At 41.1% G+C, this 22,439-nt stretch overlaps 1 protein-coding gene across 2 annotated transcripts; it reads right to left on the bottom strand.

The window, feature by feature from the left end:
* Nucleotides 1–7,415: 7,415 nt before the first annotated feature.
* PTGER4 (prostaglandin E receptor 4) lies at nt 7,416–21,927 on the bottom strand. Of its 2 annotated transcripts, none has more exons than XM_061187739.1 (3): nt 21,375–21,927; nt 19,993–20,914; nt 7,416–9,322 (listed from the first exon to the last, which is right to left on the bottom strand). In XM_061187739.1, exons 2-3 carry the CDS (start codon nt 20,869–20,871, stop codon nt 8,732–8,734), a joined length of 1,470 nt encoding a protein of 489 aa, XP_061043722.1. In that variant the 5' UTR covers nt 20,872–20,914; nt 21,375–21,927; the 3' UTR covers nt 7,416–8,731. The 2 variants fall into 2 exon arrangements, with proteins under 2 accessions (XP_061043722.1, XP_061043723.1); XM_061187740.1 differs by having other exon boundaries at nt 21,487–21,927.
* Between the last annotated feature and the right edge of the window lie 512 nt (nt 21,928–22,439).

Genomic DNA, 22,439 nt, shown 5'->3' with positions numbered 1-22,439 from the left:
TTAAGTACCTGGGGGTGGAGTTACTGAGTTTTATGATAAGTATATGTGGAGCTTTAGAGGAAACTGAATCTTCCGAAGTATCTGTACCAATTATGCATTCTGACCAGCAATGGATTAAAAAAGTTTCAGTTGTGCCGTATCCTTGTCAATGCTTGGTACTGCTGTTGGTTTTCATTTTAGCGACTTCCGTGGATATGTAATGGTATCTCATTGTGGTTTTAATATGCATTTCCCTGATGATGTTGAGCATCTTTTATATGCTTATTTGACATTTGTATATCTTCTTTTGAGAAGTACCTTTTTAAACATTTTGCCCATTTTTTAGTTTGGTTATCTTATTATTGAGTTGTAAAAATTTTTTCTATATTCTGGATAAAAATCCTGAGATATATGTATTGTGAATATTTTGTCCCCATCTGTGGCTTGCTTTTTTGTTTTCTTAATGATACCTTTTGAAGAGCAGAAGTTTCTAATTTTGATGAAGTCCAGTATATTTCTTTTATGGTTGTATTTTTTTGTGTGCTGAGAAATCTGTGCTCACTCCAAGATCAGAAAGATTTTATGTTTTCTACTAGAAGTTTTACAGTTTTAGCTTTTATATCAAGGTCTGATTCATTTCATGGTAATTTTTATGTAATGTATGAGGTGAAGGGCTAGGTTCGTTTTTTGATTTTCAGTTATTCAAGTACTATGTATTAAAAAAAAAATGCTCTTTCCCATTGAAATACCTTCACCATATATCTGAGGGTCTGTCTGAGTTCTGTATTCTGTTACACTGATCCATATGTCTATTCTTTACCTATATCACACTGTCCTACAGTCTTAAAAATCAGTGTGATTTTTCTAACTTTGTTCTTTTTTTCTCAAAGAAAGAATCGTTTAACTATTCTAGTTTCTTTTATATACATTTTAGAATCATTTGTCTCTATCTACCTGCAGGTCTGCTGGAATTTTGATTGGAATTGTATTGAATCTGTAAATCAGTTTGGGAAGAATTCCCATCTTAACAATGTCACATCTTTGAATCCATGATCACAGCATAATTGTCATTGTTTTATATCTTTAATTTCTTAGTAATGTTTTTTAGTTTTCTGTGAATAAGTCTTGCCTATATTTTTGTTAAGTTTATCCCTAAGTACTTCATATTTTTTTGATGCTTTTAAGAGGTGTTTTTAAATTTTCATTTTCCAGTTTGATACTATTACATAGAAATATAATCGATTTTTGAATAATGACCTGGTAGCCTACAACCTTGATAATTCATTTATTAGTTGCATTGACTTTTTTGTAGATTGTTTAGGCTGTTCTACATATATTATCATGTTGTGAATGAAGACAGTTTTCCTTCTTCTTTTCCAAACTGAATGCCTTTTATTTCCATCTCTTGCCTGATTACACCAGCTAGAACCTCCAGCACAATGTTAAACAGAAGCTGTGAGAGTGGACATTCTTGCCTTGTTTATAATCTTTTGGTCTTTCACCATTAAGTATGATGGTAGCTGTAGTTTTTATATATGTCCTTTATTAAATTGAGGAAGTTCCTTCTCTAGTCTGCTAAACACCTTTTATAACAAGTGGGGATTGAATTTTGATAAATGTATTTCCTGCATCTATCAGAAGATCATATGATTTTTCTCTTTTATTCTGTTAATATGATGAATTACATGTATTTTTCAAATGCCAAATCAACTGCATTTCTGGGATAAAATAAACCCTATTTAGTTATGATGGATTATCCTTTTCAGATCCTTTTGATTCAATGTGGTAATACTTTATTAAGGATTTTTATGTCTATGTTCATGAAAAATATTGGTCTGTAGCTTTCTTGTAATACTCTTTTAGCTCTTGAATCAGAGTAATGCTGACCTCGTTAAAAATAGAGGTTGAAAAGCATTTCCACCTACTCTTTTCTCAAAGAATTTCTACAAATCTGGTATTTTGTTCAATAGTGTTTAATAGAACTAACAAGCATTGTCACCTAGACCTAGCATTTCCTTTTTGGGAAAGTTTAAAATTACAAATTAAGTGTCAAAAATAGCTACAACGTAGACCTTGTCAATTGTGTCACATTGAGTGATAGTATGATTTGATTAAATTAGGATCCCAAAAAAGTCCATTTGTTGCATTGTTGATATGTCTCTTAGTCTTTTATAATCTATAGGTTCCCTTTCATTTTTTCCTTGCAGTTTATTTTTTTTAAAACTGAGTTGTTTGTCCTTTAGAATTTTCTGCTTTTTGTATTTTGTCTCTTGCAGCCCACCTAATATCATTAATGTTACTCTGTACCTACATTTCCTATAAAATGTTTAGAATTCTTCAATTTTCTGGTAAGAATACATCATGGGTGGTTTTGGATATTTAGACCAGAAGTTAAATATTTCTGGCTATTTCTTTCTCTTTGTAATGTCAGCAGCTGTTGACTATCATTGCCTAGATTCATTGTTTCATTAGAGGCTACAAATGGTGATAATTGTTAGAATTCTGGTGCTAGAAAACATCTTTGAAGAAAAACTTCCCCTCATCAACTATTTTGTTATCTTGGAAACAATTTATATAGTACAGGCAGTTTATGTAGTGGAGGCTTTGTTCTTCCCCTTTATTTAGCACTTTTCAAAATAATACGTTGGTTCTCTAGCACCCTCCAAAGGTGATGAGTGAGGTGTTCTGTTTCGTTTTTGTATCATTATGAAGTCATGCATTGAGACATATATGTTTCAGTCCTTGCAGTTATTATTCGTATTGATGTTGTGTACATCCTCAATTTCAGTAGATCACGCCAAGTTCATTTTTTCAAAATGGTTCTAATTTTATACCCCACCAACAATGTATTAGAGTTTCTAAAGCATACTTGGTATTTTCATGCTATAAAATTTTTACAAATATGATTGGTATATAAGGGTGTGAATATATATATATACACACACACACACACACATGTGATTTCACTGCATATATATGTATGTGTGTGTATATATAATTATGATTTCACTGCTTATTCATTTTTTCTTTTTTTTTTTTTTTTAGAAATTTACGACATGAACTATTTGGAATATGATTTGGCTCTCTTACATTTCCTCAATATATTTACTTACTACTTCTGCATCTATTTCCAATACAGTTGATTATAATTTTGGCCTCAATCTATATTCATTGTTTAATATGACTATGTAATTATTACACATAGTTAATCTCACCTAGTCTATTATTTTTATTTTACCTTTCTTATACTTCTCTTTGTTTTTCATGGAGTCAATAATTGCCTTTTTTTTTGTTCTTTAGTTTTCCATGTATATATTACAAATAGCCCCTCTAATAGAAATATAATACTCCCCTCAATATTCCAAATACAAAATAATCCATTGATTTTCTTTTTCTTTCTTTTTTTTTTTTAACCTAGAGACATCCAGAACTCCCTCTCCTGCCTTAGGCTAGTTTCACTGTGTTCTACTGCAGAGCTGTTGCCTTGAGTTCTCTTTCATCGCTGTTCTTGGAATTCTCTTTGTTTCTTCCTTGTATTGAACTCAAGAAAGATAAATATTTACCCAGTTGTTCAGATTTTAGTGTATGGACTTGCTGTGGTAGAAAGTTGTTAGGACACAGGTATGTCTGGTGTGCGCCTCTGTCCTCCTCTTCTGTGGTGTGGAATGGGGTGGATGACCTGGGAGGGTAAATATAAGGTTGTGAATGAATGGTAGAGATGCTGATATTGATACGAAGACAAGAAGCCCAACTATCTTTCTCTCTTCTTTTCTTCCAAAGCACTTCCAACCTAGGGCTACAGCCCCATGTGTGGCCTAGGGCAGCTCAGGCTAAACAATAGGGTCGAATGTTCTCTTGAGTTGAGTCTATTTCTCTCTGGTTCCACTTCTGGTGTACCTTGAGAGCAATCATAAGATCACACTTGCAGCATCTTAGACTCAGGTTCGGTGGTGGTAGGAAGGGCATGAGGTGGGGAAGCAGTGAAAAGAGAGCAAACTTCATGGCTTGTTTTGTTCTGAAACTATGACAAGTAGTTTAGGAAAAGTGACTGTTTCATGTAGTGTGGATATTTCTGCATTAAAGTCTAAGGCCAAAGGCATAGCTAACAGTGAATACAACTATGCCTTGATTTTTCCATGGCCCTTTGTGTTTGTGGCTCCAATAAGAAACTTGTGCAGAGGGGTGGCTGTACTTTGGGAAAAGACTCTTGCATTCCATGGTCTTCTAGTCAAAGTACCACTTTAATAGCTGTACCAATATCACAATCTTTTCTAATACACTTGACTTGGTTGGTTAGATTATGAGATTGTCTTGAAGATTATGAGATGGTGTTAAAATTATCTTCCTGTCTGCTATATCCTACTGGGACCAGGTAGGATTTAATACTAGCCAGTTAGATAATCAGAACTGTCCTGCATAGAAAGTTTGACACTCTAAATGATCAGAAACAAGTTTCCCACAACAAAAAAACTGTCTTTGCATAACATAGTTGGTAAGTCTTATAAGTAAATGTGGAATAGATGGTGAACAATGCTGAAGTTTTTCTTCCTTTGGTGGTTCTTTTTAGAATAAGCCAGACTCAACAATAAAAAGACAGTGTTATGGGCTGAATTGTATCCCCCTGAAATTCACATGGTGAAGCCCTAAAACCCCCAGTGTGACTGTATTTGGAGATAGGGCCTTTAAGGAGGTAATTAAGGTTAAATGAAGTCATAAGGGTGGGCCTTAATCCAATGTGACTGGTGTCTTTTTTTTTTATTTTAATAAATTTATTTATTTATTTATTTATTTATGGCTGCATTGGGTCTTCATTGCTGTGCGCGGACTTTCTCTAGTTGCGGCGTGCGGGGGCTGCTCTTCGTTGAGGTGTGTGGGCTTCTCATTGCGGTGGCTTCTCTTGTTGAGGAGCACAGGCTCTATACGTGCGGGCTTCAGTAGTTGTGGCTCGCGGGCTCTAGAGCGCAGGCTCAGTAGTTGTGGCACATGGGCTTAGTTGCTCTGCGGCATGTGGGATCTTCCCGGCCCAGGGCTCAAACCCGTGTCCCCTGCATTGGCAGGTGGATTCTTAACCACTGCGCCACCAGGGAAGCTCCTGACTGGTGTCCTCTTAAAGAGACACCAGGGATGCATGTGTACAGAGAAGGCCACGTGGCAAGACAGCAAGAAGACAACCATCACAAGCCAAGGAGAGAGGCCTTGGGAGAAACCAAATCTGCCAGTGCCTTTATCTTGGACCTTCAACCTCCAGAACTGTGAGAAAATAAATTTCTGTTGTTGAAGACAACCAGTCTATGGTACTTTGTTATGGCAGCCCTAGCAAACTAATACAGACATATTATCCAATTTAAAAATGCACAAATGATTTGAATGGGCATTTCTCCAGAGAAGATATACAAATGGCCAGTATACGAAGATTCTCAACATTGGGACTTCCCTGGTGGTGCAGTGGTTAAGAATCTGCCTGCCAATGCAGGGGACACGGGTTTGAGCCCTGGTCTGGGAAGATCCCACATGCCACAGAGCAACTAAACCCATGCGCCACAACTAGTGAGCCTGTGCTCTAGAGCCCGTGAGCCACAACTACTGAGCCCACGTGCCACAACTTCTGAAGCCCGTGTGCCTAGAGCCTGTGCTCCGCAACAAGAGAAGCCACCACAATGAGAAGCCCGAGTGCAGCAACGGAGACCCAACACAGCCAAAAATAAATAAATTAAAAATATATATAAACTAACCATTTAAAAAAATTATAAAAAAAAGATTCTCAACATCATTTGTCACTAGGGAAATGCAGATCGAAACCACAGTGAGACACCACTTCATACCCATTAGGATGACCGTAATAATTTAAAAAGACAGTAACACATATTGATGAGGATGTGGAGAACTTGAAATGCTTGTACATTGCTGGTGGGAATGTAAAATGGTGCAGTCACTTGGGAAAACATTTGGCAGTTCCTCAAAAAGTTAAATATATACTTAATAAATGACCCAGCAGTTTCACTCCCAGGTATATAGAGAATTGAAAACAATATGTTCCCACAAATACTTGTATACAACTGTGGCTATCAGCGGTATTAATAACAGCCAAATAATGGAATCAACCCAAATGCTCATCAACTGATGCATGGATGAACAAAATGTGGTATATTCACACAATGAAATATTATTCAGCCATAAATCAGGAATGAAGTACTGATTCATGCTGCAACATGGATGAACTTTGAAAATATTATGCAGACAGTAAAGGCCACATATTGTATGATTACATTTCTGTCCAGAATAGGCAAATCCATAGAGATACAGTGGTTGCCAGGGTCTAGGGGGAAAGGTGAATTGGGAGTGACTGCAAATGGGTAGGTGGTTTCTTTTGGGGATGGTGAACATGTTCCGGAATTAGGAGTCATGGTTGCACTCTGTGAATATGCTACAGTACTTTACAAGGCAAATTTTATTATATGTGAGTTTTATTCCAATTAAAAAAAAAAAATAAGCCAGAATCAGCATTCTGGGTGGTGAACCTGAAGTAAAGGATGAGTGAGATTATGCCTTGACTATTAGTAATGCTAACTTCTGAATGAGGATTTGTTTTTCCTCCATGAACATGGGTGATGAATATATATATTCATTTATACATAAATTTAGATGTTGTCTCATTGTCCATATACATGGAAGAAAAACAAAAGCTTCTCTCACAAGTAAAATATTCTCTGAAAAACATTGTTTCTTATTCATTGGTTAGCACGGTAAAATACAACATTTCAGAAGTTTGAGCCAGATCTCCTTTTCTGAGGTAGCCCTCCCTCAGCCGAAAATCACTAAGCCATCAGGACTGTGAAGATGACAGTCTTGTTTTTCTGATATCATCCAAAAATCTCTCTAAAAAAATCGCAAAAAAAAAAATCATAACCTCACTCCTGGGGATTGTTGCTACTCAGTGTGTTCTAATACTGGCAGCATCAGCATCACCTAGGATATACCCCAGACCTACTGAATCAGAAACTTCGTGTTTTCACAAGACTTGCAGATGACTGTGATGCATGCTAAAGTTTGAAAAGCACTGATCTAGAGAATTAACAAGTAGGAAGGGTCAAAAGTTTATGCTAATTTTTTAATATTAAATATTTGGATCCTTTACATGTAGCAAGTAAAACATAATACTGTCTCCCCTACTATCCATACAGACTGGTAATTTTGAGTACACTTCGCACCCAGATCTTGGTTTCTAAATGCCCGTCTTCATTAAGTGGATCCAAGGCTCTGTGCTAGTCTTGTAACTTTACCTTCGACATTATTTTAAAATAAAAAATTTTAAATATTTCAATTTAAAAAGATGAAAGATGACCTGAAACAAACACACAAAAATCACACGAGTTTTCCAAAACTGATGATATGGAACTCAGACTGAGTGTATTTATTTATTTTAATCTCCAAAATAATTTCAGTTGGTACAACTGCTTAAAACCACATCACTATCAGGCTCAATTTAATTACAACCAAGCGATTCACAAAAACAAACACTTTAAGCAACAAAACATGCTTAATATTTCTTTGAGAAGGTCCTTCAAATATGTGTACAGCATTACTGGGCGTTAACACAAAACTTTTAGAAGATGACCCTTACATGCCCAATTTCTGTACCCCTTCTGTTGTGACATCTGTGAAAGGCTAATTTAACCAATCCTTCCACGCCTCCAAGTAAAGCCCTTCATGGTGCAATCTGCCTTTCTCTTAAATTTTAAAGAATATTCTAGATCATTCCTTAGGAAAGTAAAACTATGCACACTTCTGGGGGAAAAACAAGCTGCTTAGACTTTTTATTTTTATATTATACACTTCAATTATGGGTTACTTATTAAACACTTTTTAAAATTTATGTTACATTTTAAAAAGTACCAGCTAGAGAGGACAGAAGTACAAAATATTTATCAGCATGTTAGGTTCTCCTGAAATCACAGTTTTCTGGATAAATGCATGCAGCATCACTAAACGTTTTTCACTATGTATTACACATAGCTTAGAAAGAACTTTAATATTTTGGCCTGTAATTTTCATGTCTTAAATAGTATTTTGATTTATTCCTTTAATAGTGCTAAACTCTTTCTTTTAAAAATTTATATCTTTTTTATAGATATGACTCTCACTGTGAATTTTCAACACCATAGCCTGAACTTGGTTATGAAAAATATCTAACATCTGCAACTTCAGCTGGTTATACTAGGGGGAGAGGGGTTACCATAATTTTATTATACCTTGTATTAACAATAAACCTTCTCACAGAGAAGACAATACTTTAAATACCTTAAATCATATTTACAACAATAAAATTCACATTTCATGCTTTAGTGAGACACTTAAATCATCCATAAGATAGTCCTCCTAGTTTATTGGAATAGAGCCCTTCTGTACCTGGCCTTCTGCTGTGTGCCAGATATAAAGCTCTTGATGTTATGAAAATAACAAACTTATGCCATCCTCCTATCAAGTAGAAAAACTGAGGGTACATCTTCCCAGCCATCAAGTTGTAACCGAAATCCTATATCATAGCGAGGTGGCAACCAATGTGCTTCAGACCTTGGGACCCATAGGAATCAACTTGATTGTTTGAAAAGTGCTCAAAAGCCAGGATATTCTCTAATGTGCATTGTAGAATGAAGAGGGCCCTTCTGAGCACGGCTAAACAGTTCACTTATGTGTCTATTGCACAGGATCTTAGAAGCTTCCAGAAATAGTGCTGTATTTCTTTCCTTCACTACTATATACATTTTTCTGATAAGTTCAGTGTTTCATTGGGAAACGTGACTTGCAGGGAGCTCCCCTTTGGGGCAGGTCCAGCCCTGCCACTCCCACCAACCTCGTCCACCAGTAAGACACTTTCTGAGTCCTGCCCCTGTGAGGAGTCTGAGGTTTCTGATATTCGCAGAGTCCTAAGTGATGTGCTGTCTGTTTGGGTCAGGCCCATGCCAGGCACGCCCGGAAGCAAATTCCTGCCTCCAAGGCCATTTTCACTGAGGTCTGGCATGTAAAGGAGGGTCTGAGACGTGCTGCTGACCTCCTTCAGCTCCCGGGAGAGGAAGGAGCGAGAGTGGCCGGATACGGCGGAGGATGTCCTTCTACTGTCTGAGCAGTGCTGCCCCGAACGCTCTCTGCGCGAACCCCCGATGCGGCAGAAGAGGCATTTGATCTTCTCTATCGCTTTACTTAGCACTGTCTTCCGCAGGAGGATGTATATCCAGGGATCCAGGATGGGGTTCACAGCAGCAATTCGGATGGCCTGCAAATCTGGGTTTTTGCTGATTACCCGCTCCAGATTTGGCTGATATAACTGGTTGATGAACACCCGCACCTGTGTAAATGAGATGCCCACATTTAGTGTTTATCATTAAGCAACTGGGAGAAACATTTTTATGCAACGTCTAACTTAGTAACATTAGGTAGCTGCCCTCTTTTCTGTTAATAAGTGCCAGGAAAAGAGCAGCATACACAATTAGCTTCAGAAAAACCACCGATTAACATTTATGTTTCAAGTCAGTGTAACTTTAATATATTTGTAACTACCTTATGAATATCTTCCCAAGATCAAAGATGGTATAAAAGAATGCAATGTGTGTACAGGTAACATATGCATGAAGTTCCCTGAAGAAGAATTTTATTAACTTCATTTCTGTGAGTGCGTTCAAGTTTTTGTAATTCTAATGAAGTATCCTTTTTTCCCCAATAGGCACTGATTTCCTTCATGCCAGATGGCTTTGTATATATTTAAATGAAACTTATTTTGGAAGTCAACTAATCATCTAATCACAGAAAAGCCCAGAAATTTATTTTAGGATCTAGAAAGAATAGCCTGGTAACTTTTAAACCAATATCTGAATCTATTATCATCTAGCATGACCAGAGAACAGTTTTAATTTTCTCTATATGAATCTGTTCCCCAGTTATAATAATCATCTAGTGTTATCAACTCTTCCTTCAAAAATCTTTTCTATAAGCTAACTATATGTCAATAAATAAATAAATACAATAAATGAAAAGAAGAAAAAAAGAAAACCTTTCCCCTTTTTTCCCTCTAACTGCATTCCTCACCTGGATAACTGCATCAACCACCAAACTAGCTTTCCCACCTCCAATTTCTGTTCTTTCCAATCCATCCTCCAAACTACCACCAGGAGATTATTTCTAAAATGCAGATCTGATTATGCTACTTGGCTGCTAAACCTTCACTGGCTCCCTGCTGCCTGGGAACTATAGTTTTGCTCAACAACTGCCACTCAGGGAATCCATCCATCTTTTGTGTCTGTGGAGCATTTGAGCCAGTAAACAGCCAAGAGCACTCTGGACAGCCCAACAGGGATGACAACTCATTCGAGAGCAGTTTGAGCTATTCAAGGGAAGGGGCACGTCTGCCAGCCCAGCACAGGCCGGGATGGCATGAATGAAGTAAACACAAGGAGACCCTAACAACATTTTTGCTGTTGTGGAGTCTTATTTTTGACAGTTAAACGTTTTTGCTCTTACTGTAATCACTTATTTACTCATATTCTTTCATGCATTTAATCATTTAATAGTAAGCCTTTATGGTGTGTTTGTTAGGCATTGTGATAGGTTCTGGGCACAAAAAGTTGCATTAAAGACCAAACAACACTTGAAGGCAGAGAGTAACCTCCAGCATGCAAAACAGGAAGGTAGATCAACTATTGCTGGGGGTAAATGATGAGAGGCATTTACAGGGGGCACAGCTAACCCAGACCTGGAGGGGAGGGCATCAGAAGATGCTTCCTGTGGGAGAGGAGCTTGGACTGAGTTTTGATGGATGAGTGGGAGTTTGCTGAATTTAGAAGGAAGGACATAGCATTTTATTTTATTTATTTTTGGCTGCGTTGGGTCTTTGTTGCTGCACACGGGCTTTCTCTAGTTGCAGCGAGCAGGGGCTACTCTTCCGTTGCGGTGCGCCGGCTTCTCATTGTGGTGGCTTCTCTTGTTGCGGAGCACGGGCTCTAGGCGTGTGCGCTTCAGTAGTTGTAGCACGTGGGCTCAGTAGTTGTGGCTCGCGGGCTCTAGAGCACAGGCTCAGTAGTTGTGGCGCACGGTTTTAGTTGCTCTGTGGCATGTGGGATCTTCCTGGACAAGGGCTCGAACCCGTGTCCCCTGCATTGGCAGGCGGATTCTCAACCACTGCGCCACCAGGGAAGCCCAGACATAGCATTTTAAGTAGAGTAATTCTATGTGCAAAGTCATGGAAGAATGAAATGATATGCCAACTTCTGGGAACTTCAAATGACTCAATGAAAAGAGTATGAATTTGTGTAAACTTAAGGAAGACTATCATTTTATTCCTTAGAGGTAAAAGCACTTGTTATTTTTTTCTCTTTTTAAAAAATTGAAGTATAGTTGATGTACAATGTTATGTAAATTACAGGTGTACAATACAGTGATTCACAATTTTTAAAGGTTATACTCCATTTATAGTTATTATACAATATTGGCTGTATTCCCTGTGTTGTACAATATATTCTTGTACCTTATTTAATACCTAATAGCTTGTACCTCTTAATCCCCTACCCCTTTGTTGCCCCTCCCCCTTCCCTCTCCCCACTAGTAACCACTAGTTTGTTCTCTATACCTGTGAGTCTGCTTCAAAAAAGTACTTGTTAAATGTACACTTTCACATTTACTCCTGAAGAGCAGATCTTAGAAGCTCTCATCATAAGAAAAACATCTTGTAATTATGTGTGGGGATAGATGTTAATTAGACTTATTGTGGTGATTATTTTGCAATATATAAAAATATTGAATCCTTATGCTGTGCACCTGAAACAAATATATTATATAACAATTATATCTCAATAAATAACTATATGTGTGTATATATATATATAAATGCAAAAAAAACCCCAGAATTTTTCTCTTAAAGGATGATGATGATGATGTCTGGGTCTTACTTCTAATTCCACCAGGATCTTTTATATAAAAATCTCACTGTAATTCATATAAAAATAGTGGTTTTAAGATAACTGCCATCTGTCTTTAGTAATTATTTGATAATTATTATTGCCTTCAGTAATTATTTAAGGTTAGGGAGAAGTAAGAAGTGAGTCTCACAGCCAAGGAGGATGCATTAAAAACCATAAAAAGGGGCTTCCCTGGTGGCGCAGTGGTTGAGAATCTGCCTGCCAACGCAGGGGACACAGGTTCGAGCCCCGGTCTGGGAAGATCCCACATGCTGCGGAGCAGCTGAGCCCGTGAGCCACAGCTGCTGAGCCTGCGCATTTGGAGCCTGTGCTCCGCAACAAGAGAGGCCGCGACAGTGAGAGGCCCGCGCACTGCGATGAAGAGTGGCCCCCGCTCGCCGCAACTGGAGAAAGCCCTCGCACAGAAACGAAGACCCAATACAGCCAAATATAAATAAATAAATAAATAAATAAACTTCAAAAAAAAAAACCAAAACAAAAACCATAAAAAGAAGAAAGAACTCATAAAAGCATAGCTGGAGCCATTTAATTAGGGACAAATATCTCTAACTTTAATAAGAGTTGATGACATTGCCACTTTGCCATACAGTATAATAATTAATATTCATGGTGTATGAGTCACTAAGAAAGAATAGGGATATTTTAGAAAGATTTATAACAAATTGGATAAAAAAGTCTAAAATGTATAAATAAATTTCATTAATCTGCAAAACTCAACTTATATGAAACTTATTTCTAGATGATGCTATAGATCAGTGAGGTGTAACTGCATTTCTGTTTCTTCCTACACTGGAGTTCAGACCTCAATCAACCACAGGCTTATAATCCTTTATCAAGAAGTTGTCATTGTTTTGTTATTCATTTGTTTTGTTTTGTTTTTGGTTGTAAAACCTGGACTGACTAGACCATGAGGTGATTTATAATTTTATTTATTCCACTTAATGTGAATATTCCTATGTTTTGCTCCAGAGGTCCTGTTCCAGTTCTGATGGGGATATTACATTTTATACATTTTATACATTTATACATTTAGTGTATTACTAAATAACTCTTCTAAAAGCCAAGAAGTTCTGAATTGAAAACACATCTGGTGCTAAGTGTTTTGAATAAGCAATTACAGTCCTGCAAATCTCATAGAATAACGCGGTCAAATGGCTCTAAGATGAAATTATTACCTTGATCTCTGGAAGACAGCTAAATAAAAACTGAACTAGAATGAACAGCAGTATATGATGACTACTCTTAAAATACTATTAGAAACCATGTTTGGATAAATGATACTATCAAGACAAAGGATGACTGATTTTCTATCCTTTCAAAAACCAGTGAAACAAAGCATCTTGGTTTCCTTCCACCATACTCTTTATTGAGGTTCTCAGCTGCACCTGGGCACCGAGATTCCCTCAGGTCTACGGACCTTTTCTCAGATGAAGTGTTACAGAAACCTGGACGTTTTGAGAACCTTATTTAGATCCCCCACCCTGTTGGTGGGCGATTTTGGTCTGGGCCCCAGGTCTCCAGATGACTTCCATGTTGCTTTTTCTGTTTTAGGGCCGGCTGGCTTTCTGTTTAAGAATTATTTCCTGACAAGGGAATTATTGGTAAAAAGCATGAGATCTATATTTTACTCATATCACACAGTAGGTTCCTAAGGGTGAAAGAAAGGATAGATTTAAATCTGTTAGTATCAGGCCCTCCCTCGTGTGTAGTAGCCTCTAGTGAAAAACCTAAGGCAGGATTTGTGCGAATTTGAGACTTCCAGCCTCTAGGTGGCAGTGTTGCTCCACTTGGGAGTTTTTGGTCCCACAGGCCGCTTAAGAAGCTTTTTGCGGGCTTCCCTGGTGGCGCAGTGGTTGAGAATCTGCCAATGCAGGGGACACGGGTTCTTCTGGGAAGATCCCACATGCCGCGGAGCAACTAGGCCCGTGAGCCACAACTACTGAGCCTGCGCGCCTGGAGCCTGTGCTCCGCAGCAAGAGAGGCCGCGATAATGAGAGGCCCGCGCACCGCGATGAAGAGTGGCCCCCGCTCGCCGCAACTAGAGAAAGCCTTCGCACAGAAACGAAGACCAAACACAGCCAAAAATAAATAAATTAATTAATTAATTAAAAACATAAAAAGGAAGCGTTTTGCCCAGCCACGTCCAAGACCCTCTTTCAGAACAGAATCTTGGTTAATTCTAAACTTTGCATTTCTCAAATTTTTAACAAATGTTTTGTTGCTAGTTGTTTCTCCCACCGCTTCCTCTAGGGAAACATGGTTACTACTTAAAGGAGGAAGAATTTTGAACAGCTGAAATGGATATAGAAGGAATGAAATTTGTAGCTATTTAAGGGAATGTAATATTAGGAGTTACCATTCAATTTTTAAATTCCCATGACCTTTCAGAAAAGTCAGAGTGTTGTAAAAAAATTAATAATGGACTTTCATAATCAAAGGTGACGAGAGGCAAGGAAAGAATCATCTTTGTGGCTCACTTCATGTTCAGCAGTAATTAATTCTGACTACTGTGAAGGGAATGAAAGAGAGCCTTATTTCAGAGTTCCATGGTCGGGGGGTGCTTACAATTAATACAAGCTACTGAACCTGGTCATTTAATGTCTTCTCAGGAAAGGAGAGCTCACGGGGTAGCAATAAACATGAGTTTGAAAAGCAACATTCCAAATTCAGGTAAAAACATTCTCAAAAGTTGGTCAAATCATTTGAAAAAAATCAAGATGAAAGAGTTTTCCTTTGCAGCATATTCTCAGTGGAGACTGACTTGAAGTAGAGAAGAAGAAGGCAAAAAAGAACAAAATGCCCACGCACTTCATAAGGTTTGAAAAAAATATAGCCATCTCTGCCTCACTTTAAAGGCTACTTGACTTGCTCTGCCGAAAGGGGGGAAACCCCAGATTAAAATGGGACCATCCACAGCAGGACTTCAGTGTCATGTAGGGAGGGGGAAAGCACTTTTCTGCAATTCCTGTCCAATGGGCTCTTGTTACACAAATAAACACGTTCAGGCAGCTTTCAGTTTTGGAAGAGTGTGCTGCTGAGAAAACTGAACCTCTGAGTTGGAGGCGGGCGGGGGAATACCTTAAAAGAATTCACTGAATACAGACAACACATACAGTCTCTTGCAATTTTAAAAGTTAGTCTGTTTTTCAGTAGCTGCAGATTTATGCCTGTGGCTTATTGTTAAAATTGGCATACACGACAATATTCTAAACTTCTCAAAGATGACTAGACATTAGGATTCAGGAGCATTGGAACATAACTTGGAGAAAAGATGATAAATTCAAAATTAGATGTGATGACAGGAAAGCTATAAGGGAGGCTACATGTTGTAAAGATAAATGCCCACGTTCTGTTCAAATCCTGGCTCTGCTCCGTAAAGAATTTATGAGCAAATTATGAAAGGGCTTAGTACAAATATGTGGAGGCTTGGCAACTGTGGAATATACCAATAATTTTTAAACCACAGCTTAGAGGTAGCTTTGGGGTATATAGTTAATGACACGGTATCAAAAACACATACTTCCTGTTTAAGAATTAAGTTGTTGGCGGGGAATGTCTAATTGAAAAAGAATGTTGAAATTTTGATTAGACTGATTTGGTAGTTGACTGTCGAGGTAGAAATGTTTTCCAACAAATGACAAGAACCTGTAACTGGATTTGTGTGTGTGTGCTCCTTGTTCTGTTCTGAGCACATAAAAGGAGTGATCTGTGTGTGCTCAGTTATCTAACTGCCCTGTGAAGAGTCCAAAATTGACACAGCTGGTACTAGAAATGCTTACCTTTTTTTTTTTTTAATTTAGCGACAAAAAAAATCTCTAAAGGAGAGTGGAGCGAGTGCTTGGCTGTGTGGTGGAGTGACAGCTCTGTTCGTTCTCCTTCCCTCTGCCTCACTAACTGGCCATTTAACTGCAGGCGAATTGCCTCGTCTCTATAGGTCAGGTCTGTACATTGAAAATTTATTTCTGAAGTGTTTGTTTTTTTAAACTCTAACTTTCAACATTCTAATAGGAGCCTGCAAGAATCACTTCAGCTCTGGGGGAAAGATATCTTATTAGCAGATGTTCCATAACCAAGCCTTGATAGGTCAGCACAGCATGGCGGAAGGAACATTAGACTAGAACTCACCCACAGCCACCCAGGAAGTAGCATGATATAGTCTTCATCTGCAGCTGAGGAATCCGAGGTGCAGAAGGAGCGAAGATATTGGCCAGCCCTCCTTTTTGCCTAGAGCTTTTTTTAAGACTCAGATGAGATACAGGGAAAACACCTTACTTTTATGTGCTGCTTTGCAGTCTTCAAGGTACTTACTGCTGGGTCTGCAATTTTATGTTATGGCTAAAAATCTGCTTTGGGGCATTGCTATTTTTTAATTTAGCCAAATATATTTGAAAAAAATAATCAGATCCTTCAGGTTCTGTTGTAATAGTGCCTGGATTTATGGTATTCCTCATGTACCTCTAATTTAGCCAAATATATTTGAAAAAAATAATCAGATCCTTCAGGTTCTGTTGTAATAGTGCCTGGATTTATGGTATTCCTCATGTACCTCTAGATGTGATTTTTACTCATCTGAAACCCCATCAGTTGTTTTAAGATTCCACTTCCAGTCTGCCTACAGTAAACAAAAGTCTACACAGCTTTCCTCTGCTCTAATAAACCTTTGCTGATCAGATGCTGATGAAGTCTTTATGCAGACAACTAGTTTATAGTAAGGAAACAAATAAACACTTACAGGAAGCTATTTTCCTGAAGACCTAAGTTTCACCCGTCCCAGGCAGAAGATGAATCAAATTGGCCATTCTGCCCTTAACAGAGATGAATGCTTGCTACTTCAGAGTAAGAAGAAAGAAAATAAAGAAACGAGTAAGCAGTAAATACTGCCACGGCTTGCCTGTGCATGGGGGGAAAATGCCTTTTCAAATCCTACAGTGTAACTGATTAGCCCTGAGGCAAAAGATTGGATTATAATCATTATCGTAACATTAGTAACTGCAAAATTAGGCACCAGACGTTGATCCAGCTGCAGCATTTAACACCAGGACCTTAGGAGGCTGTTACGCATATTTCTAAAGAATTCAATCCCTTTTATTTATCTTAAGCATAGATTCTTTCATTTCTTTAGCTTCTCTTGTATTTTAAAAACCAGAGCCTGGTTATAAATAGAATAGACAAAATGACAACCACCGCACCGCCTTGCCACTAAACCTTGTCATGTAATGTTCCCTGTCCATTGTATTTACATCTTTTCTGTTCATTGTTTATGACTCGCTTTAGAAAATTTTGCAACTTCAGCACAGTTCCTTATATATCCACAACTAATTTTCCAACCTTTCTCAAATTTCCATTCCAAGGTCTATTTATGCGACATATATATTTTGGATAAGAAATTAAAATTTACTTTTGATCCTAAATTCAATATCAACTGCCCTCTAAGAGCCACTGTAGTTTCTCCTTCCCTGGTGTCCAAAAGATAAAAAATGTGGGTCCTTTGCAGTGACTGCTTGTTCTCCTTACATGTTGTGAGTCAAGCTTTGCTAAACTGCACATAAACTGTATTTGCTCTATTATTTCCAAAGCATTTTAAATGTTTCGAAGGGTTTGATTTGCCTCAAATAGGATTAATGACCAACTTTATTTGATAAAGGTTAAAAGAGATGCTTCATTAGTTTCCTTGGAACTGAAGATAGATCTGACTGTTTTAAATGTCAAAGTTCAGAAACTTTCAACTTAAATTACAATATGAATAAGAGAAACATGAAAAAACAAGAAAGTTGTAAAAGTAACCCAAGGAAGGCTACAGTTGTGGATGTTTCCCTTTTAATTCTTTCAGTAATTGCTAAACTGTGGCTGGGTGAGTAGTACAATGACACCATTCTTATCATTAATTTACAATTAAATTGATTCTGAAATTAGATTTTAGTGGCCAAAACTAAAGGCTAAAAACTGAAGCTGCCATTACTTGTATGATTCCTTATTACTTACAAAGGTATGTCCATGTGATTACTTCTCAGCTGAGCCACTGTCAATTTTCAGGGTAAAATGACTTAATATCTACTACAAGATACTGACTTTCTATAGAGTATAGTCCCTGTTAGTTAAAATGTGGTTAATTTGCAAACCACAAATATAGCTCCTATAATTTCTTACCTCTTGCTTCTCAAATAATGTCAAAGGCTTTGTGATAAATGGCCCTGCACCATCGGGTCAGATCTGCTATCTCAGCCCGTAAGAGGCTTGAAGAAAACAATTCATCTGTGACTGTGTGCGGTAATCAACAGCTTCACATGCTTATCTCCAACCAAAACACATTTTAAAAGTATGTGCATGTTGCTAAGCTTCTAGCTCTAATTCCTCAGTTCCTTAAAGTGCATGCTCTGCAAACAACAGCAACTCACTTTGGCATTTACTGTTCTGTAAAACATAAGGCAGAGGCCACAGAAGGAAGCCCCAGCAGGAGCAGAGTTGTTTCTTCCAAAATCTCACTTTATTCTGAGTTGCCATTACAGACAGTAAAATATATTTATGTGGCTCAATCAACTCTGTAAATTATACTGGGTCCTGCAATGGTTTAAAGGCCCTTCTGGCCAATTACATTTACTTCTGTTTATACAAATTGGCAAGAAGCTACTGTATGCTGGCTCTCAGCCACCTTGAAGTTCCTTCCATGTACAGTCAATTTTACCAGAGATATAATATTTTTATATTAAAGATCCCTGAACAGCATTAATAAGGGAAAAGAAGGAATAATAACCTGTTACATTTTCTCTTGCTCCCAGTCAGGATAAAAAAAACCCAAACTTTTTTGAGTTGATAATTTAGAATTTCCAGGAATGCGGTGTTTTGAGAGATGGAAAAACTCAGAACTAGTTGCTTTCAAGAGAAACTCTAGATACAGTAGTATGTGCATCTGCCCATGGGTTTCTAGTGCAAATAGAGGAGAACTAGGTAGGCTTTCAACCTTTCTGCTTATGACATTTTAAAACATTTTGAAAGTTAATCCAAAGGCAATTTTAAAGAAGGTGGTGTCCTGAAAATAAAGTGTACCAAAACTCAAATACACACACTGCTGCGAAGGCCAAAATTAGAAGCGTTCTAGGAGGGAGACATGACATAATATAACAGAAGCAGGGTTTGGAGTCAGAAGGGTCTGAGGTTCATTTCAAGCTGCAAGGCTTTGGCTTGGCAATAAATAAGATGACCATCTCTAAAACCCCATTTCTCTAGAAAGGCCCTGTACCTCTCACAGCTGAGGATTCGAATTCAATACCCCATGTCCATCAGCCTGCCCTTAATATGCCCCCTGAGAAACCTTGCTTTCCTGGCCCCTAGAGAGAATGAAGGAACCGGAGTCTGGACCATGCCTGTGTAGGGCCACATGTGCACTGCGATGTGCTTCCCAGCATGATAAAGAGCAGGGAGTTCAGCTTGATAGATTAGCTCTGCTGGATTATTTTAAGCAAGTCACTCCCTGTGTAAAGTGAAGGAGTTAGACTAGACCAAAATGCATCCAATATCCCTTCTAGGTCTAAAATTCTACATAAGCTACCAAAAAACCCGACATAAATCAAAACACTAAAAACCCCACTATTGTAAGGAGTGTACACCAAAGAGATCACCACCCCTGACGTTTCGGATTCTGCCCTAGACGGTGCAGAGGACGGGGCTAAGTCACACTACAACGGTTTCCCCTGCACATCTGACAGTGCGGCGGGTGTTCCCGGAAGGCTCAAGACCAGTGTCAGGCAGCATAGGGGTAGGGGCTGTCCCGAGAGAGAGAGAGAGACAGAGACAGAGACAGAGACAGAGAACCCGGCTTTCGGGGAAGAAAACGGCGATGTTGGGGAAAAGCACCTGCTGCATCTCTTTAGCGACGGGGCGTAAAAAGAGGTTGGGCCTGCTCTGAGAAGCAGAGCGTGGAGATCCAGCCCCGACCTGGAGGAGACGCGTTGGTGGCCGAGGAATGAGAGGGAGAGGAGGGAGCGGGAGATGGAGGAGGGAGGTGGATGCAGGAAAAGGGCCGAGTGGGGCCCTGGCCCCAGCCACTCACCACAAGCGGGATGGAGCAGATCAGCACCACCAGAGAGGTGGCGATGAGTAAGATGACCATCTGGATCTCGGCGCCCGCGATGCGGCGGAAGCTCCGGCGGCGGCGAAAGTCGCTGAGGCGCGGCAGGGCGGGGGAGGCGGCGGCCGAGGAGCCCCGGCAGGCGGCCTGGGCCACGGCGACGGCGGTTGCGGCCGCGTGGTGCTGCTCGGTGCCCAGCGAGGTGCGGCGCATGAACTGACGGTGCATGCGGAGCAGCGCCGCGCACACGAGCACGTTGCAGAGCACGGTGGCGAGAATGAGGAAGGAACTGAAGCCCGCGTACATGTAGGAGAAGGCGGCGTGCGCCGTCACATTGGTGGTCCAGTCGATGAAGCACCAGGTGTCCGGGTACTGCAGCCGCGAGCTGCCGAGGCCCATGTTGGGCAGCGCGCAGAAGAGCACGTTGGACGCGTAGACCGCGAAGAGCGTGAGGCCCGCCAGCCGCTTGTCCACGTAGTGGCTGTAGAAGTAGGCGTGGTTGATGGCCAGGTAGCGCTCGATACTCATGGCACAGATGATGCTGAGCCCCGACAGGCCGAAGAAGAGCAGGATGAAGGTGCTGTACTCGCACAGCGCGGGGCCCCCGGGCCACTGGCCCTTCATGTACGTGGCGATGGTCACCGGGCTCACCAGCAACGTGCCCAGCAGGTCGGTGACCGCCAGCCCGCACACCAGTGTGTAGAAAGTCGTCTCCTTCTGCTCTTTGCGCGACTTGCACAGCACCACGATGGCCACCAGGTTGCCCACCACCCCGAAGATGAACATCACCGCCGGGATGGTCACTGGGCTGTTCAGTCGGTCGGAGGCCAGGGCGGATGCATTGCTTCCAGGGGTGGCCATGGTGGTGGCCGGCGGTACACTGCCTTGGAGTGCGAGGCTGGGTCTGCGGTTGGTAGGGGAGAGACAAAGACGCGGTGAGCGGAAATTACCACTTGCAAAAAGGTGTCAGACCCGCGCCCAAGAGACAATATGCTGCGGAGACCAGGGGAGCAACTCGACCCTACCTTGCGGATTGTAGCCACTTACCAACTGCGGCTACCGAAATCTCCAGGCTCCGGATACGTCCTGCCAGCAGCACCACTCTACTGGCATTAATATTTATACGTTGGTACTGCCATTCTCTCCTCCTCCCCCCAAGCCAACTCATCCACTGCCAAGATGAACAAGACTTATCTCAAGGGAAAAGTGTTTTGCTCGTTTTCCCGACAGATTCTGAGTCAATAAAAGTCTCACTGAAACCAGGTTACGGAAGATAATTTGGAGAGCGCGCTCCTCCCTCCCTGGCTCGGCTCAAGGGGCGCTCGCCCACCGCTCTCTGCTCAGTGCCTCCAAACCTATCTCACCTGTGGTAGACGCGGAGGTGGCAGCCACGTAGGCTCCCAGGGTCAAGCCTCGGATATCCTGGGCACGCCTTCAACCTGCCCTCAGCCTTGCCCCGCTCAACGTGGAGCTTACCAAGCCTTTGCCTTCTCAGAGCCTGCTCTCTCGGTGGCTGCCAATTTTCCGGAACAGGGGTCAGAGTGGTCAGCTTTCAAAAACTTGGAGAACCAGAAGGACAGCGAAATGGGTCAGTGAAGCCTGATCCTGGATTTTTTTTCTTTCTCTTTTCCTTCGTTTCTTCAAAGACGATCCAAGCTTTGCGAAGCCCGCGGGTCTCGTCCGCGGGCGGACGGCGCTCAGGTGTACTGCCGCGCGCGCAGGTGGCACCGAGCCTCGATCCCCCGCTCGGGCCGCCTTCCTTCCCAGCCCAAGGCAGCGCGGGCGGCTACCGGGGCTGGCGGCTGCAGCTGAGGCCGCTTTTGGCGCCCTGGGGGCGGCTTGAGGTCCACTCGGCCTGAGGCTCTGACCTGGGGCCGTTCATCTTCCTCTCGCGCTGCCTGTTCGGAGCTCCGCTCTTGCCCTTCCAGCCTCTGTACAAACTTTTCTCCTGCTTCAAGTTTCCCTGGCGGAGGCGGGGCCACACAGTGCGCGGCCCGGGCGCCCATTGGCCAGACCGGGAGGGGGCGGGGCGCGTGCTCGCTCCTCTGCGCGGCGAGGAAGCTCCGCGGGCTGGAGGGAGGGGCTCCGGGCTGCGCGGATCCCACCGCTCCTCGGGGGGCGGCTCCGTGCGGCTTTCCCGCCCTCCAACGAGGTGGTGGTGGTGGGGGGTGTTGGAGACTTGGTCCCCTCGCCTCAGGCAGGTGGTGCGGAGAAGCAGTGGTCCGCGGGAACCCTGGGGAAGCCCCAGTGCTCTTCTGTGCACCCTCTCAGGTACTCTGAAGTCGGCATCCAGGGGGGCCAGCTCTGAAACCGGCATCTCTTCTTCCTCACTGCCTCCCGCTCCAAGTGGGCTGTTTCTCGCACCTACTTCACGCGGGTCGCAACATCTGGGTGCTGGGAAGGGAGGTCAGCGGCTTATGACTCAACTT

The sequence above is a fragment of the Eubalaena glacialis genome, chromosome 4 (assembly GCF_028564815.1).
Source record: "Eubalaena glacialis isolate mEubGla1 chromosome 4, mEubGla1.1.hap2.+ XY, whole genome shotgun sequence".
Classification (NCBI taxonomy): domain Eukaryota; kingdom Metazoa; phylum Chordata; class Mammalia; order Artiodactyla; family Balaenidae; genus Eubalaena; species Eubalaena glacialis.
Note: the sequence above shows the minus strand (reverse complement) of the source record. Positions and strands in the feature narration are given on the sequence as shown.

What these genes read in the sequence shown, in the direction of transcription:
- PTGER4 (XM_061187739.1), bottom strand. Translation starts at nt 20,871, where the DNA reads ATGGCCACCCCTGGAAGCAATGCATCCGCCCTGGCCTCCGACCGACTG. An exon ending in TCTGCTCCATCCCGCTTGTG is followed by an intron (nt 9,323 to 19,992) that starts GTGAGTGGCTGG and finishes TCATTTACACAG; the next exon opens with GTGCGGGTGTTCATCAACCA.